The sequence below is a fragment of the Colius striatus genome, chromosome 1 (assembly GCF_028858725.1).
Source record: "Colius striatus isolate bColStr4 chromosome 1, bColStr4.1.hap1, whole genome shotgun sequence".
Lineage (NCBI taxonomy): Eukaryota > Metazoa > Chordata > Aves > Coliiformes > Coliidae > Colius > Colius striatus.
In genome coordinates, this window is record NC_084759.1 from 95,232,023 (window position 1) to 95,250,139 (window position 18,117).

General features: G+C 35.0%; 1 protein-coding gene across 4 annotated transcripts in view; it reads right to left on the bottom strand.

Moving 5' to 3' along the window:
• The window catches only part of ITSN1 (intersectin 1), a 139,587-nt gene that overhangs the window by 44,385 nt on the left and 77,085 nt on the right, over nt 1-18,117 (bottom strand). For all 4 annotated transcript variants that reach the window (XM_062001429.1, XM_062001421.1, XM_062001413.1 and 1 more), the window contains 7 exons: nt 16,795-17,021; nt 15,343-15,464; nt 8,299-8,543; nt 6,418-6,577; nt 5,399-5,604; nt 4,898-4,980; nt 2,647-2,813 (listed from right to left, as the gene is read on the bottom strand). In XM_062001429.1, coding sequence (XP_061857413.1) covers nt 2,647-2,813; nt 4,898-4,980; nt 5,399-5,604; nt 6,418-6,577; nt 8,299-8,543; nt 15,343-15,464; nt 16,795-17,021 — 1,210 coding nt within the window. The remainder of the gene's footprint in view (nt 1-2,646; nt 2,814-4,897; nt 4,981-5,398; nt 5,605-6,417; nt 6,578-8,298; nt 8,544-15,342; nt 15,465-16,794; nt 17,022-18,117) is intronic.

The window sequence follows — 18,117 nt, forward strand, 5'->3', positions numbered from 1 at the left end:
TGATCTAAGATGACAACGAGGCATTCTTACCTCCTTCACTACTCTCCTCCCATACTAATTCTGGTACTGACATTTTTCTAACTCATACTGAGCTGATTCAGAGTACCAGCTCAGATGTATTACTTCTGCTAGACTAGTATTCTGCTCTGCTTAGTGTCCTAAACCAACTGATTAACAGGTCAGATGAAAGACAGAGGTAGTAAAAGTGTGGCAGGTAGAACCATATCTGTGCTCAGAATGGGTTACATATGATCATTTTGTATCAGAAACGGTGTGACCAGTAAGACCAGGGAAGTGATTGTCCTCCTGTTAGTGGCGCTGGTGAGGCTGCACCTGAAATACCACGTACAGCTTTGGGCCACTCACTGCAAGTGGGACATTGGAGGGATGCTGGAATGTGTCCCAGAGATGGGCAATGAAGTTGGTGAAGATTGTGGAGTCAAAGTGTGATGAGGAGCAGCTGAGGGACCTGGGAGTGTTTACTTTGGAGAAGAGGAGGCTGAGGTGAGACCTTATTGCTCGTGACAGTCACCTGAAAGGAAGCTGTAGTGAGGCAGGATTCGGTCTCTCCTCCCATGTAACAGGACAAGAATAAATGGCCTTAAGTCATACCAGGGGAGGTTTAGATTGGATATTACAAAAAATTTCCTCACCAAAAGGGTTGTTAGACATCAGAATAGACTGCCCAGGGAAGTGGTTGAGTCATCATCCCTGTAAGCATTTATATGCAGATGTGGCACTGTCATGGTTTAAGCTCAGACAGAAACTAAGCACCACACAGCTGCTCACTCACTTCCCCCCACCCTAGAATGAGGAAGAGAACTGGAAAAGAAAACAAAACTCATAGGTTGAGATAAGAATAATGTAATAACTAGAAAGTTAATAATAATAATAATAATAATAACAATAATAATAATAATAAATTTTAAAGAAGAGAAATATAACAACAAAAGAGAGAGAAACAAAACTGATTAAAAAAACAAGCGATGCTCAATGCAATTGTTCATCACTCACTGACAGATGCCTGAGAAACATTCAGTTTATATACCTTCCTCCAGTTTATATACTGGGCATGATGTTCTATGGTGTGAGATATTCCTTTGGCCAGTTTGAATCAGATGTCTTGGCCATGCTCCCTCCCAGCTTCTTATGCACCCCCAGACCAGTCACTGGCAGGGCAGGGTGAGAGGCAGAAAAGGCCTTGACACTGTGCAAGCCCTGCTCAGCAATACAAACCAACCCTGCGCTATCAACAGTGTTTTGCGCACAAATCCAAAACACAGTCCTGTACCAGCTACTAGGAAGAAAATTAACTCTATCCCAGTTGAATTCAGGACAGGCACTTAAGGACATAGTTTAGTGGTGGACTTGGCAGGTTTGTGGTTGCACTTGATTTTAAAGATCTTTGTCAACCTATATGACTCTATGATTCTATTCTATGAAACTTCAGTCTCAACATCCACAAAAAAGTGTCCCTCACAACACAAGGGAACAACTAATCAAAACTGAGACAGGACTTCTCCAACATCAGATGGATTAGTTCTTTAACTACTAAGAATAGTGATTGAATAAAATTGTTATGTGATGCAAAATATAGATGACAAAAGTTTCAAAAGTGTTTCTGAAAGCAATACCACAATACTATTTCTCCCCAGGACTGTAAAACTAAATATCATTAAATACTTTTTTTTTAAAATCCTGTCTCAGAGGATGTTATTGAAATTTCTCCACTATTTAGAAATTCAGTACATAAAGGCTTTCTACAGCTACCTTTTTCACTGTAGGTTTATTCTTTGTTTTTTCCACCAACAGAATGAATCTTAAGGAGTAACTTTGCTCAAGCTCTATATTGTAGACACAGTCTCTCACCAAGTTGTGTCACACAGAGAATTCAAGACTAGTGAAAAAAGCCTTACCACCCAGATTTCTAAAAATTCACTGACTTATTTACTTACTTTTAAATCCCCAATTATTTTTAGAGACATAAGAACTCTTCTCAAGAGATTAGTATTGTATAGAACCATGACTCTAAGCTAATTCCTACTAGTAGGTGAATTATACTTCCAAACAGATGAAGACTATATATGAGAAAATATCTTTCTATACAATGCCTAAAAAGAAGAAAAATAAAATAATATGGACATGTTCTACTGGATTACTCCAGGATAAAAATCAGATGAAACAGAACCCCTACTATTCAGTTAAGTACTTTTAAGCAAATATAGTAGTTAAGCTGTTGTGAAATTTGTTTCCCTTGATTGCACAAAAATGGCAATAGGAGAAAAAAATGCAATAGACTGAAATATTACTCTCTATATCTTCTTTTTAAAATAATGGCAGTAAGATAGAATTCAGTAATTAAAAACTTAGCAAGGAAATAAAGCAGTCATAGCTATTCTGATTTGCCTCTGCAAAACTTCCAAGTTTACTATCAATATGTGCAAGATGGACTGTAATACATTATCCACATTATTACGACATTATATTGTAAAATGCAACTATTATTGTTTTCCCTTTCCCACATTCAGTAAGACTGCAAAATGTTTTTTCTTCCCTTATTATCTACTGACTTTCAACTATCACGACCACACCAAATAAGACATATGTCCCCTAGCTCTATTTTATACTATTTCAATATGTCTCTACCTCAGAATCTTTGAGTCTCACATAATTAGATGGGAAAACTCCTGATTTATCACCCAGTGTTCCCGTCCACCAGTCGCCATCTTTCTTTGTCACAAGAATCATATCACCTTGTTGAAACGTTAGGTCTCCTTGTTCAGAGCTCTCGTAAGTATACATAGCAATATACTCTGTAAGAGGGAAATAGATACAGAACATGGGAAAACACTTGATAAACTGCTCAAATATCATTTGCAAAATCTAACTAATATAGTCTATTCATGGGTTAGACAGAAGATAAATTTATTAATTCCTATTCACAGAAACTTCAATATTTAATGCATAAAATGATATCTATCAGAACTAAATACAATCTATCAAAAGGCTGCTTCTGGGGGATTTTTTTTTAAAAATAATTTGCTAGTATAATTAAAATGTACACAAATTAATAATTTAAATCTGAAACTACTCTGAAAAACATGCTTTCTGCTGATTACTAGAATTTTCAGTTTGGGGATGGAAAGTCTCAGCATCCAAATACTGTAGATAGAGTCTTCATTTTACATATGCTGTTTGGCTCTCACATACAAAGAATTCTTTCATTACTTGAAGCTTTGCATGAAGTGTGCACATCTCATTGCATCTTGTGCAACAGATGGCTGGGAAATGTTAAGACAAAGCCTGAATGTGTTCTGTTTTCTTAAAACACAGTCAAGTGCTTAGTATTCAACTCCAAAAACACTAAAACAGACTTATGTTGAGAAATGCAATGCATAATTCAATCACAAAACTACATAAAACATTTTTACATAAAAGATTACAAATAATTTCAGACAATTCAGTAACATTTTCTATGCTACTTGATTTAACTGAGCATTATCATACTTTATATAGGCACAAAAAGATTATAGTCTCTGCTTCTAGGACTAGCTCTGCACCTAAGGGCAGTTCACAGTATTTCAGGAGGATTTTCATGCGTTCGAGTAACCACTGCAGCTGGCGATTGTTCTATTTGCTTGAACACTAAATCTGACCAAAAACCTTGGCTTGGGGAAGTTCAGCAAGAATTCAAACCACAGTTACTATCCTTAATAAATATAGACATGGTTTGTCTAACAATAATAGCTGAAGACCACACACATCTGTTTATATGTATATACAAACACATTAAATATAATAGTATTTGCTGTAGAAATGGATTTTTCTTAAATCCTTTAACTGTAATAGAAGACACTAAGTCCATATTTTATTATTTCTTTAAAATACAGCTTTTTTGAAATGCCTTTTTAAGAAGTTGGATTCCTTTTTAATACAAACATTCATCACCTGAGATATCCCATACTTTACAAAAAGACTTAACTACAATTGCTTTTCCTCAAATACACAGTGAGTAAAACTGCAAGTATTTTGAAGTAACTGATTATCTCACTTTCCTTGTTACATAGATCTTTACCACTCCCTCCTTTTAATTTCTGTAGTGCTCCTCCCAGTGACAAATACATTGATAATTAAAGGGACTCTCTCACTTAAAATTCTATGTAGCACTGTAGTTAAAAAAACTTAATGTGTGCTGTAGAGATTATATACAAATGTGTGACCTATATTTAGATTCATTGATTCACTCTGCCTGTGATTTAAATTAACCTCGCTGACTCTGCACTGAAGTGGATTAAGAGTGCCCACAAAGTCTGTTAACACAGCTGGTTTGGAGACATTAACCTCCAGCTGAAGGGCGGTAACAGTCTGGAATGCAAGTCCCTTCAGAGGCCTGACAATTATCTGTCTGTGCCCGGGGCTCTATCTTTAAAAATGATGTGTAGCCATAACCACAAGGATCATAACATTCTATAACTGATTTCTTTAATTAAAGACCTTTAATGAAATGTAGGAAATGAGCTTTGGGTGAAATTGAGACCTTTATTAATAATTCCTGACACCATGAAGAACATGTAGATATACATTTATTTGGCCCTCTGCAAAAACCTATACCAGGTTTGGAACTGTTACCAGAATATTTAGAAAGGAAACAGTATAAACAACAGAAGATATTTTAATGGCATATGAAATAATTTTTCTATGTACACAATGTATATAAATTCCCATGATAATAATTTTAAACTGTTCTAGAGGCAAATTGATTTGCCCTTCAATATTAAAAGGCCCCATCATAAAACATTAAGAAATGATTCTAAGCTTGTTTCTGGTAATAAGCAGACTTATTCTATTTAATTACATAGTAAAACACTATTAATGCCATTCCATTTGAAACACTTACCTTCACCTGACATAGTTGCTTTTGGTGCTGGTGATGCTACTCTTTTCAGACTAGCAGGACTTTCTGAGGAACCAGAATCCATGCTTTAGAAGAAAATAATGGTTATTTGAGAAATTAAATCTCTTAGAAAAAACATTATTCTAGTTGAAAACTTCAAACATGCATCTGTATCCATAAGCATTTCCCTTCATTTTAAAAGAGGAACCTGATTTGGATTATTTCATCCTTCAAGAGTAATGATAAGCAATTAAGTTTTGATTTAAGTTTTAGATATCATTCACAAAATACAATATACTAATAGACTGATCCTTAGGCATCTGTTGATGATGCATGACCCAAGGAGAAATGAGGTAATTTTCCTTATTCCCGCAGGAGAGAGTAATATAAAAAAAGCATTTTTACAGAATGAATTGTAAATTTTAAAATTCAAGCCTGCAACTCTTCATATTTATTTAAATACTATGGTATAGAAGCAAGGCATGGTAAAAGCAAAGAAAATACCTTGTTGACTTCCTAATGGGGCCTGAGATAAGCTTCACATACGACTTAGGAAACCACCCCTTTTGTCCTTGAACTTCTCCAAACCACCACATGTCTTGCTGCTCCAAAACTGTGATGATATCATTTTTGTTGAAGTTAAGGTGGTTGTCTTTTTTTGCCCTCCAAGGATACAAAGCCTGTGCTTGAAGCCCCTCTACTTTTTCACCCTAATGCAATTTTTCAAAAAAGAGAGAAATCAGCTATGCACCACCTTTCATAAAGCAAGTTGTTTATGGAACTATTCTCTTGCTGCTTATATAGCAACAAAATACATAGACTCTCTCTCAGCTATATAAAGCAAAGTAAGTTGATTAAATATACAAAGCAATGCCAGAAACTTTTACAGTTTTTCTCTGTTTCTGTTAACATATAATCAAGAGGATGCAAGATAATCAGAGATTCTGCTCAACACATTAAAGTTTCAAAATTAAGACATGGATGTAATAAACCTTCATGAAACTATTTTGGCAGGGCTTAAAGTAAACTTTATGGAAAATTAAGCTTTGCTACAAGTTCTTCATTGTACATTCCAACTTGGTTTTTGCTCTAGGATAAAAAGATATTTATCACTTTTCAGAACACACTAGCTTACAAAAACAGTGGTTCAGTTGAGGAAAAGGAAATGCCTTAATGGATGGAATTCATCTGATGGGAAGCTTTGCCATTGCTATTCCACTTCACTACATAATCCACTTGGGAGTGAACGTTATCGTCATGTGATTCAGGAAAACTCTAAGGAAGTAACCCAAAACTGGCCTCCAGCCAAAACATTAAGACGGAACCACCAAAGTGTAAAAAAAGCGCAGAAACTGCTTCATGTTACATTCTGACACGGATTTTGCAAACAGATCTATAGTACCTGTTCATCACTCCAAACTGAAATAGCTTACTTATTTCAGGGGACTGTTTTAATGCATGATCATTGTTCATACTTTGCTTTTCAAAAGTTTGTGCTGAGTCAGAACAGTTTTGATGCTCACCTGACCCAAGACAGGAGAGGGAGATGATCCTGTAACTGTGGCAGGAGTGAAGGCTGAACGCTGCCGCAGTTGCCCTGCACTGGGAACAGTCAAAGATGGCTGAGCTGCCCAGGCATCCCAGTTATCAGTCTCTGCTTTCTCATTAGTGTTTGTTGGCCATCTGAAAAAAAAAAAAAAAAAAGACATAACTCCTACCATTTTCAACTGAATAAAACCACTCCTGCAGGAAGACTGTGCAGGAAAAAAAAACCCAAAAACCACAAAACCTGAAACTAACATTGTAGGTTAATGTCTTTTAATTTTATATTCCATAAACATCATAACTCTAAGGTGGAAGTAGTGCAATCAAATATAGGCTGACAATAAATTTACCTTAAAAAGGCAATCTGTAACTACAGATGCTGTTCTTGCTACTTAAGGCCAGCTGTTCCTGTAATTTAGTTAAATTTCTTAGGTGTGCTGGAATATAACAGAAGTTCAAATAGTACAGTCTATATTATACAGAGTGGAAAGAGGTAACTGAAAAGAAAAAAAAGTCTTCATTCACTTCAAAACTGATCTGAAGTCTTCGCATCTGCAAATCACTGACCCTCACATCCCTTTCCCTAATACATTATTTTGTATTAATGCTTCTCATTCAAATCTTTTTTCTTTTGCTTAAAATTATTTCTTACTGACTTCTTTCAACTCTTCAGAGTTTTATGCAGCCTCTAAGGCTTTTTGTATTATCTCTCGTCCTTTAAAATGTCTACTAAATTTCATAATACACATCTCTGCCTCCAAATACCAACCTAAATGAACAAAATCTCCTTAACTCTAGGAGTGTAAATGAAGTGCAACTCTCTTAAACCTAAGTTTCCTTTGACTGTTGCTTGTGCCTTTAGTTGGAGTAATCAAGAGTTGTTCACCTAGACTGTAACAGAGTCCAAAGGTCTCAACCATCCCTAACCCCGTATATCACCTAGACTGTAACAGAGTCCAAAGGTCTCAACCATCCCTAACCCCCTATATCATGTCAGTGACAGAATTATGGATGTTCTTGGACCCACTTCATATTGAAACTGAATATTTTTGATGAAAAGCGAGAAAGCATGAATTATCCACCTAGAGTAGAAACAGCTTTGTCAAAAGTACAATTTATTTGAAACAATAAAATCCAGTATGTGCCAGAGGTCTTCAGGAAGCTCAAGATTTAGTTTTAGCCTCTCCTCTGTTTGTAGTAAAACATGACTGTAGTAAAACAGGAAAAGTTTAAATAAGTGGAAAAGTTGCTGTGTCCTATCTGATGAAAATTTTGAAATAGAACATATTATGTACTGTAAACTTTGCACTAACATTCTTAATGTAAAATTATAAATATGTATTACATGATCAAAAGATAAAACACTTACCTAACCTCATTACAAGAGGTTTATAATACTGTGTACAGCATTAAGTTCAGTTAACAAGACATCTAGGGAAGAGCACATGTTCTACTTCCACCACTCTTATTAATGTTGTGAAAAGGAATTAATAAAACATCTTTTCATTTTAATTATCATTATCATATTTTGCATAATTCAAGTTGTAGATCTTCAGTGAGGATTGGTGTCAATTAATTTCAGAAAATGTGAACACCTTGGCATTGTCACCATGTCATTATCCTCACTTAGTAATGTCTCCTCTTTATGATGTGTCCTTCCGCATTACTCAGGCAGATATTATGGGAGCATGGTTGAAATTCCATAAGGCTGTGATTTTGACTATTTAATACAGAAACTTTACTTCAAACAAGCTATTTTTATGTCACAATCTTGATAATCTGTGTTAATTGTCCCACAGTCCAATAGTTTAAAAAGGACTCTACCAACATTCAAGGTCATAATCACTACCCAAACGTACGTTGAACTGAAGTCTGCCCAGTTATTGGCAGTTGTTGTAGACTCTGTAGAAGCAGTAGTTCCTAGTGATGTAGTGGTTTCATGCACAGAAACTTTAGGTGCAGCAGCTGCCTCGACTGCTGGCTTTAAAGAAGCTGGAACTTCATTGTCGGGTATTTTCTCTGCATAGTTTGCAGGGAACCATCCAGTTTTCCCCTTCAGTTCTCCACCAAGCCACCCTGGTTCTCCAGTCTGGCTTTCATCCACCTGTAGATGCATTAAGTTAGAAAATGAAGAAACGTAACATACAAATGGAATTTTTACTTAATCTCTTTCATCCACAGTAATTAAGACTCTCTAGTTTACAGAGATCATAGAATCATAGAATGGTAGGGATTGGAAGTGACCTTTAGAGATCATTTAGTCCAACCCCCCTGCAGAAGCAGGTTCACCTAAATCAGGTCACAGATACCTTTATGACAAATACAAGTTCCATCAACGTAGAATTTTGTTGTTGTTATTTAATTTACCTTTGGAGGATTTTGTTGACAACTATTCCTTCTATGGCACAACAATAAATAATAATAATTTTGCAACACAATCCTGCTTTTTTTTTTTTTTTTTACTTTTTTTTCCCTTGAGCTGAAAGCAATAGAATTTTTCGGTAATGAGGTAAAGAAGTTTTATTTCAGGCCTAACGCATAAGCCAAGCACAGGTTTTTAAACAGTTCCTTGAAAACCTGTCATAGTATAGCAGACTTGGGAGAAGTGAGTTCTATAGAAGTCCTTTAAATGCTAATACTTCTGGTGTAACTAACACAGAATATAGTTTTTAAAGTCTTTATAGGTTTTTCTCTTGCAGAAAATACAACGAAAAACCCACACTACTTTAAACAACAACACCCATCCAACAACTCAGAACCAATCCATGGATTTGCTAATGTAAATATATATTCAAAAAATATCCGTGTAAGTTTTCACACATAAATTTGCAGGCCTTGGTTCTTTCTCCTCACTCTGGTATCTTTACCAAGCCAGAAAGGACAGGATGAAACAAGGCTACTTTTGCAGACGTATTTCATCTCCTACTTATCATTATAATCATGGTAAGCAACAATTTTGCTAATGTTACACTTTCTTGCTAACTTTTATTAAACATTTCACACATTTGTTCTTCGAGCTCTCCTGACTGCTATTTCAGCAAAAGTAATCAATTTAAATTCTGTGAGCTGCAGCTAACCACATTTGCCAAGAACTGAAGAAAAGTGATTCACTATTGCCACCCTTGGTGAATTGATATGGTGGCTAAACACCTCCAAGGCAACGCCAGTTGCAGAAACGTTTTAGAAGGAAAAAGGTAATAACTGTATTTGGTAATAATTTTGGTAAATTTGTGTTCTGTTTATCTAATCTCTTTGATAGGTCAAAAGAATCTCATCTTTCAAGTAAACTCTTACATATGAATAGGGTTTGCACCTTTGACATGCAAATAACACCTACTTTATAGGATAATACGCTGTGCAGTAGCTACAGATTCCTCAGCAATCAAGTCAGCAGGAAAACCAGGCTAATAATGGAAAATAAGATAATCAACTCTACACAGTGGTTGGATTTTGGCAGAAACTCTCTCATTTGTTTAGGCCAGCAGCAATCCATATTTCAAAATATGAGTTTTAAATTACAGCATAACTCAAGAGCTGACTGTGGCAGATAACAGTACAGCGGGCAGAGGTGTTTAAATTTGTACTCCTCAACCACCTGACACTATTTCCTAAAAATCCATCATCAATGTGAGCGACTTGTTGAAAACTTCAAGAGCTATGGAATAAGAAATACTATCCTTTTCAGTCAAATAAGTTTTCAATATACAAAAATATGGAGTATATGGAGTTTTCACTTTATGAAAATAGGATAGAGTAGCTATATGAAAATAGCATCTTAAGCTAGACGCTTCTACAGTTGGAAATACACCTAGGATTTTACTCTGTCAATTTTTAAAAAATATAATCCTATCAGCAGCTTTTGGGAGGAAAAAAGTTACAAATTAAAGGGGAAAAAAAATGGTGCCAATGGTGCAAATTAGTTGTTCTAAAGGTGGGACCATTCTTTTGCCTAGAAGTGACTAAAATGGAAACAGCAAAGCTTCTGTCTCTGACTGTCCCCAGACTACTGATGCGAGCTGCTGACAGATTGCTCTGCTTTAGGCCAGATGCTGACTCTTTGACTGCCTCCTATTGTAATTTGTATCCCACACTCCTCTTTTGGTGCTAAACAATCTATTATTCCTGCTTTTTGTTGGGTCCATCTTCTGTCTCAGTCCCTATTAACTCAAAGCAAACCCAGAAATAAATGGACTACATGCTTGACTGATTCTATGAGCTTTTACTGCAGTGCAGAGCAAAATTTCCACTGCAGCACTGAATAGAATTGTTAAAGCAGCAGTATGAGCGACGGTAGGTCACAGCAGAGGGTGAATCTTGGGCAAGAGAGGGAGAAATGGATTATCAGCACCTGATGTCAAGTTGAAGTATCCAAACAATAATAATAGTCACAATTTCTGCTGTTATTCAATTGGTCAGGTAGTAACTAGAATTACTAACATACAAAAGACTCAGGAGTGAAAAGCTAAAAATTTGTTACGGTCATGTTCTAAAAAGGGCAACTTTGAAGTGAAACACAGTCATACAGAAATCATTGTGATTTTTCAGAAAGAAACATTTTGTACAAGCTGAGAAAAAAAAAGGATTTTAATAATTGATGTAATGGTTTTTTAGAAGACAGTTTTAAGTAAAAATCATTCACAAAATAGCCCTTTTGGTTAGTCAAATTTATCCTTATTCAATACAATTAATTTTCCTATGTATACTCATAAAAAAGGCACTTTGAAGGACAATTTTAACTCTATAAATATAATCTATACATGTTTGGTAGTACAGTACCGGAACTTTAAACAAATTCCTTTGAACCTTTTAAAATTAATTTGTCCTAATTTCCCTGTATTTTTACATCTACCATCCCCAAAATCTCTGTGACAAACTACCACAGATTATGTTTTTCCAAAAATACAAATAGACTTTAAATGTATACCTGAATAGTGAAATACAGTATGTGTGATTTTATTTTTTACTCATTCAATTGTACCTTAGAGACATGTCTTACAACTGCTTAGAGTAACTGAACACAAGTGGCAGGAGTAACAGCAACACAACTCATAGCAGCAAAAGCAATCAGTCCAGTTAGCATGTCTGTCAATAGAAAAGCTGGCTTCACAGGGGCCTGCTGCACTTTGATCCTGCTTGTGCATCACTAGCAGTGCATGCACACAAAACCAGAAACCCTATTTTATGCTCTACATGTGAAGATATTCACCCTACATGTGAAGCCAAACCCTATTACTCTCACAAAAAATATTTCATCAAAGCTAAACAGAGTACCATCATCTGTTTTGTTCAACTACCTCTCTGTTAAATGCCTATTTTAACTTTATTCCACCTATAGGCTTTTGAGCTAGATATTTTCAGACTACTGGAATTCCTGTTACGATGTTGACTATAAGCTCTGCAAGCCAGATGCCATAGTCTGATTATACCTACACAAGACCTAACACAATGAGGGTGTCTATGTGTCTAATATAAAAACCATTCCCTCTAACTCTCACAACTGTCAAGAAACAAAACTGACGAGAAACAAACATTATGAATTCAGTTTATATTTCCATGGAATCTTCTTTATGAATTTCCTGTTTAACTTATGTTCTGCTGCTATCAGAGACACTACAGTTGAGCAATTCAACCATTTACTTGTCTTTCATTGAATTATGCTTATTTAAATAAAGTGAATTATATAAAACTTTATCAGCAACAGCAGAATACATTCATCAACTTCAAGTTGGAGCCTAACATCAGCAAATACCAACAGGGTGTGCTTTGTAAGAGAGATATCCAAAGGAAAAGAAATGCATACTTGGTATACACTTATTCATACACACAATAGAAAGTTAACTTCTTCAACAGACATAGCCTTGAAATAAGCATGGCTTTCTTGGCTCAGAGTATTTGTTCACAGATAAAAGTTTACTTAAATTACAGTTAGGATTATAGATCACTCTTTCTTACAGTGAAAGAAATTTGAAGTACATAGAAAGGTAAGAAGCAGAGAAAGTAGAAATCTAAGTTCAGAGAAAATATATAAATCCTGTAATTAAAAAGTGGAAAAATTAAAAAGAAATACAGCCCACACTTCACACATTCTCTAAACAACTACACAAGATACAACAGTGCTACAGATAAGTAACATATACTAGAAAGCTGTCCTCAAAGTCGCAAATTTGCAGATACTCTTCCTTTCAGAATAAACCCTCATCCTTCTCCCTCATTTCTACCAAGACAGGTCTCAAGATCCATGCACAGTGTAAAAGTGCATTACACTGTTGTACAAACTATTTACAAGCTATACATATTTTAAAGCCACAAGTCATTCTGACATAATGAATTCTGCAGTCCTATTTATGTCCAGGATTTAGGCCTGCTTCTCATGTGCAGAGTCAATGGACCTGGGCTCCAGTTGGATTCTTTGCTCAAAACAGTTATAGTTTGGGTGGTATCGTCTGTACAGCTATATGATTAGAGGACATGACTGTACAAGCCTGCACACCCAAAGCCATTTGTAAGTGTCAAAATGGTGAAGTGCCAAATTTGACTATGTTAGAACAAAATTACTCTAAGCAATACTTATTCTATTGTACTCAGGAAACTCCTAACTGTATAGGTCAGCTTTACTACAGAATTGCATTTATGTCATGGTAGACACACTTTAACATGTAAGCTTGCATATTATTATATTCCAAAAAATGTAACCAAACTCGGAACCTTTTAGAACCACAGGACATGACAAACACTTAAGGACAACAAAATCTACGAGTCTAAATGCTCACTATCAAAAGTAAGTTCTGGTCTATCACACTTAAATTACTTTTGACAATGTGAGCTACTTTGTTAAGTTTTACCCTAAGTGAATTCAAAACCAAGTAAACTACACGGTAACAAAATTTGTACTTATGAAAATGAATAAATTCCATAGACTTCCTAACAGTCATACAGTACACTTACCCATTCCCTTTTAACCTCCATCAGGAAAGCAATGATTTAAAGTAAGGCAGAATTATAACACATTTCACGAAAGCGTCTTTCTTACATCAATTTTTCTGAGTAGCTCATTTAAGCAATTACTACAGAGCATAAGAAAAATCACAGAAGAATAAGTAATGAGGTATAATTATCGCCAAAGTAAGTTAAACAAAGAAAAATTGAGAGTAGTTACCCTACTTCTGTAGAGTAAGTTAAAATAAAGTCCAAAAGTAACACACATTAAGATTCAGATTACCTCAAAGTCTCTATTTAAAATGTGTCAAGTGCTCATTAAACCCACATCTTTTGGCAAAAATGATACTTGTCTGCAAGTCTACTAATAGTGATTGCTCTTCATCAAAGGAAAAAAACCCAGTTTATTTATGTGCCTAGGCTACAATCTGTTTCCCAAGAAAGCAAGACAATACAGCGTTTTCCAATAGTTTAAGGAAACTGAGGAATCTACATCCTCTTTAATTTAACAGCTGACTGACCAATCTTATTTCTTGATGCAAAATAACAACACATTGCATTGTTATTCAGAATGGCACTGGGCCTCTTCCCAAACCATTTAGTTGTGTTACTAATCCAGGATTCACCTTTTCTTTTCCAAAAGCAGATTCTATTGTTACAAGCATTTTAGCTTGACACAGCTGAATCAATAAAAAAACCAAACCACAAACCAGGAAGGCTGAGAGATGAAAGCTCACCTCCCTAGAATACATGCTTTTAAAAAAACAGTTATGGTTACAACTTAGAAGACTCTAAAAATTGTATTTTTTCCAAAATCCATTCTTACTAAACTGTTCCAAAACGCAATAGCTCTTAAAATCTATTTTGTTGGGTAAAATGACTGCAATGAATATATTTTCCCACAGTGAACAAGGCGTCATTGAATAGTTACACAGGGAATTTTCATTATTAATAGCATGTTAAGCTCATACTACTAATTTAGTATTAATCTACACATTTAATAACCTCAGTCATTAACAATAGAACTGTAATTTTAAATGTAGAGACAAAAGCAGCATATTGCTTTAAACTTTAACACCACAGTTATAGGCTGACCATATGTCTGTATATTGTGTACTTAAAAAAAAAAAGGAAAGTTTTCTGGATCAACACACGTGCAGCCAGATTTTTAGTCTTTCAAGTTTCCATTATTAGAAATTAAATTTTAGCTACTGTATATCGTTTTTAAAATAAATGTTGAAGTATCTCACAAAACACTTGAGAAAAAAAGAGTAAATTATCATACAAACAATTCCTAATTACGGTTATACTAGACCATTATGTCAAAAAATGTCACCAAAAGAGCTGTATAAAAAATTTCCATTACTACTGAAGTCTCACCACCATACAAAGACTGTATTATTGTCCATGTGATCATGACAGAAGTGTAGTCATCTTGTAGTTTAGTATAATTGTTTCACACAGTATTACACTGGACATCACACCCCGTTAATAAAGGCAATTTTTCCAAATTAAAAATTTTACACTGCTCTTTCACCATTGTTAGAAAATGGTAAATTTCTTATTAAAAACATACATTCTTCATCAAAGCCAGTTTTTGATTCCACACATAATAGCCACTCTCGCAACAGAAAAGAGCGCTAACTTTATTCCCTAGGTACACTGGAGGACGAGACACATCTGAGATAACTTTTTTAAAGGAACCTGTTTAAACACATTGACAGACACACACAGTTCAGCGTACTAAAACTGACATAATCTACTCATAGATTATGTTTAAACTTTACACTTATAATGAACTGTAAGAAGCATTTCATTATTATAATTGCGTTACTATATTGTATCACATCATTTCAGTATTCATTGAAATATTTCTCTCACATCTGAATTTTTATATCACAAGATTTTTTACAATCACATAAGTGCAAAAGTTAAAGTATTTTTTTTCAAGTAATATCACTTCTTACCATGACTATATCGCCAGGCTGGATAGTGATTTCATCGTGGCTTCTTGATTCAAAAGGATACAGCGCTCTATAATACACTATTTTAACGTCCTCCTGAGCAGAAATGGTTAGAGGTGCTTTTTCTGAACAAAGGAAAAACATACAGATACAAAAGGGAGAAAAAAAACCCCAAATCACATTATTTTAAAACATTTGCCAAACAGTGAAAATGAAGAGAAAAAATATCAAATCTTTCATTGTCTGTAGGAAATAATATCCTCCTTTCACACAAGGGGAAATATAAAAACAAATGATATAAAATACTGTTTTCTTACTATTTTATCTTCTAAATATCAGGTATAATATTACTTTTCATTTTTATTAGATATACAAAACTCTTTCCATAGAAAGAATCATGTACTTATAATGCAATATGGGTTCCCATATGCTTCATTGATTTTGTAGGTTAAATCTGATCAGTACAATTCAAACAGTGAAGTTCTTGCATCCATGGTATCGCAAATATTTTAGAAGCCTGCTTCTGTAGCAGCTTCATTTGCAGCCTGACTATACTTCCAAGAATGACGTTTCAAAATGTCCTAGCACATACATGGAAGTCACTTACAGATGGTGTTTTTAAAAAAATTACATGCTAAAGAGGCATTATTAGAACATGAAGAAAACAGAAAACCCTCAAAGATATAAGCTGGTTGCCCTTGTATAATGCACTTCCTATTTTGTCTTTTTGGTCTTAAATGCGACCTCTGGTATTTGACACAAATAAAACCTAGCAAGAGGACATCCTAGATTAAGTTACTTCTAGATTTGAGCTAAAAGATGGAAAGTAATTTCCTCTTTATGCAATTCTTCGGTCAAATATTTAAACAAATACTACATTCCCAATCAGTTCTCTCATGTACATATCACAGCTGCTTGAGGGGAAGCTCATATACAAACAAAAATCAAGTTGCAATGCAGAGAAAAAGCTCTCAGTTGAAGGTGATCATGTGTATAGCAGAACAAAAGGGATTAAGTCTTCAGGTGGCTTCAGGTCATTTGTTAAGTTAATAACATGCATAGCAAAGAGGAAAAACATTAACCAAATGATATACTGTCACCACTCTAAAAAATCCCCAAGCTTATAATCCTTATCATAATAAGAATTGTACAGAAAAATACAGAAAGCGTTTTTGACAATTTGCTTCAAGATCTCACAGCAACTTACAGCTAAGTTCCTCACTTTGGTTGGCACAGTGGGTCTCGTAAGTGTGCTATACACTCTGCTACATCATACTTTTAGGAAGAATAGTGAAACTTAAAAGAACAACTTTTTGAGGTCTAGAGCTCAATCTATACATGACTGATTAATAAGATTAGTAGTCCAATTTTAAAACATAATATTAGTAAATGGGAAGACAAAATAAGAAATAATTGCTCAAGAGGCATGTGCAACAGCTTTCCTTTCTACTCTACCTGCATTTGACCATGGAGCCTGGACAGCTGGCTTGACTTGCTCTTGATGTGGCTGAAAAAGCTTACTCAGTTTCTCTTGCACTTCCTGTTTCCCCTTATCCTCACTTTCCTTCTTCTTGGTTATTTCTTCCCTTTTTTGCTTTTCATCTTCCTGAATTTTTTTTTGCCACTGAAGATCTTCTGACTGCACTCGGTCAAGCCGCTGTTTATCCCGTTCCTGGATTCGTCTGTTGGACAATAAAGGTGTTTTTTTAACACACGCAAATAAATAAGTTAGTTGTCCTTTTGTGTGATCTAAAGAATAAAGTGTACTCTGTAAGGGCTGTTAATTTTACTTTGGTGAGCCATCAACCACTCCATGGCATCTTCTTACACAATGACTCTGAAAGGGCAAAGAAGAAATATTCAGAAAGATTTGTTATTTGTGAAACTTTACCTTCTCTTCTCTATAATGATATGAAAATAAATCTATTTACCTGTGGGTTTTTAATAATTGTATGAAACTTTACACAAGTATCTCAGGAAAGTTTCTTTCTCAGTCTGCAATGCTCTGAAAATTATAAGCTGGATAACATTCAGTACCTTACAGGTTTATTTCTACCTCTTTGATTCAACAACACCTGAGTCTCAACTTGTGGATTCAACAATATCTGTGTATTCCTTTTTCACAGTTTTCCATGGGATTCATAAATCCTATGCAGTTGTTTTAAGTGATGAACCATATCGAGAAGGAGGAAGAAAAAGACTTAAAAAAACCCCCCTATGTTGGCTGAAGAAACAAAACTCCTTGGCATCTAAAATCCCAGATATATGCCCTTTAACTTCATGTCACTGTTAAGCTGCTTTTGAAAAATCTCATCCTAAGTAGTCTAATTCAAGCAATCTGAGTATCACATTATATCAGCATTGCAAGTTACCATTTTCATTTACCCCACATTTTGTTTTATATAATCCACGCCTGTAGATATCAGCCACAGCTATTACCACACATTTTCAATAATGAATTCTTACCATAGGGTTTTCCCTGAAACCCAACAAGCAGCAAATTATACAGCAATTTTTATCTGCTCAGCACTGACTTCAGCTCTAAAATTCAGGACGAAGTCAGGAATATCTAACAAATTGTTTCTGCTTATTTTCTCAAAGACTCTAGGTAAGACTCAAAACAGACAAATCAGAAAAACAAACAAACAAAAAGCAGTAATTGGAAAACACAGCAGTTGTGGTCCTTCTGTTGAGGGGCAAGGATTAAAAATATCTGCAAGCTTCGTACAGCACTACTGCAGAACTACTCAAGAAAATTTCCCCTTCCAAACCCCGAAA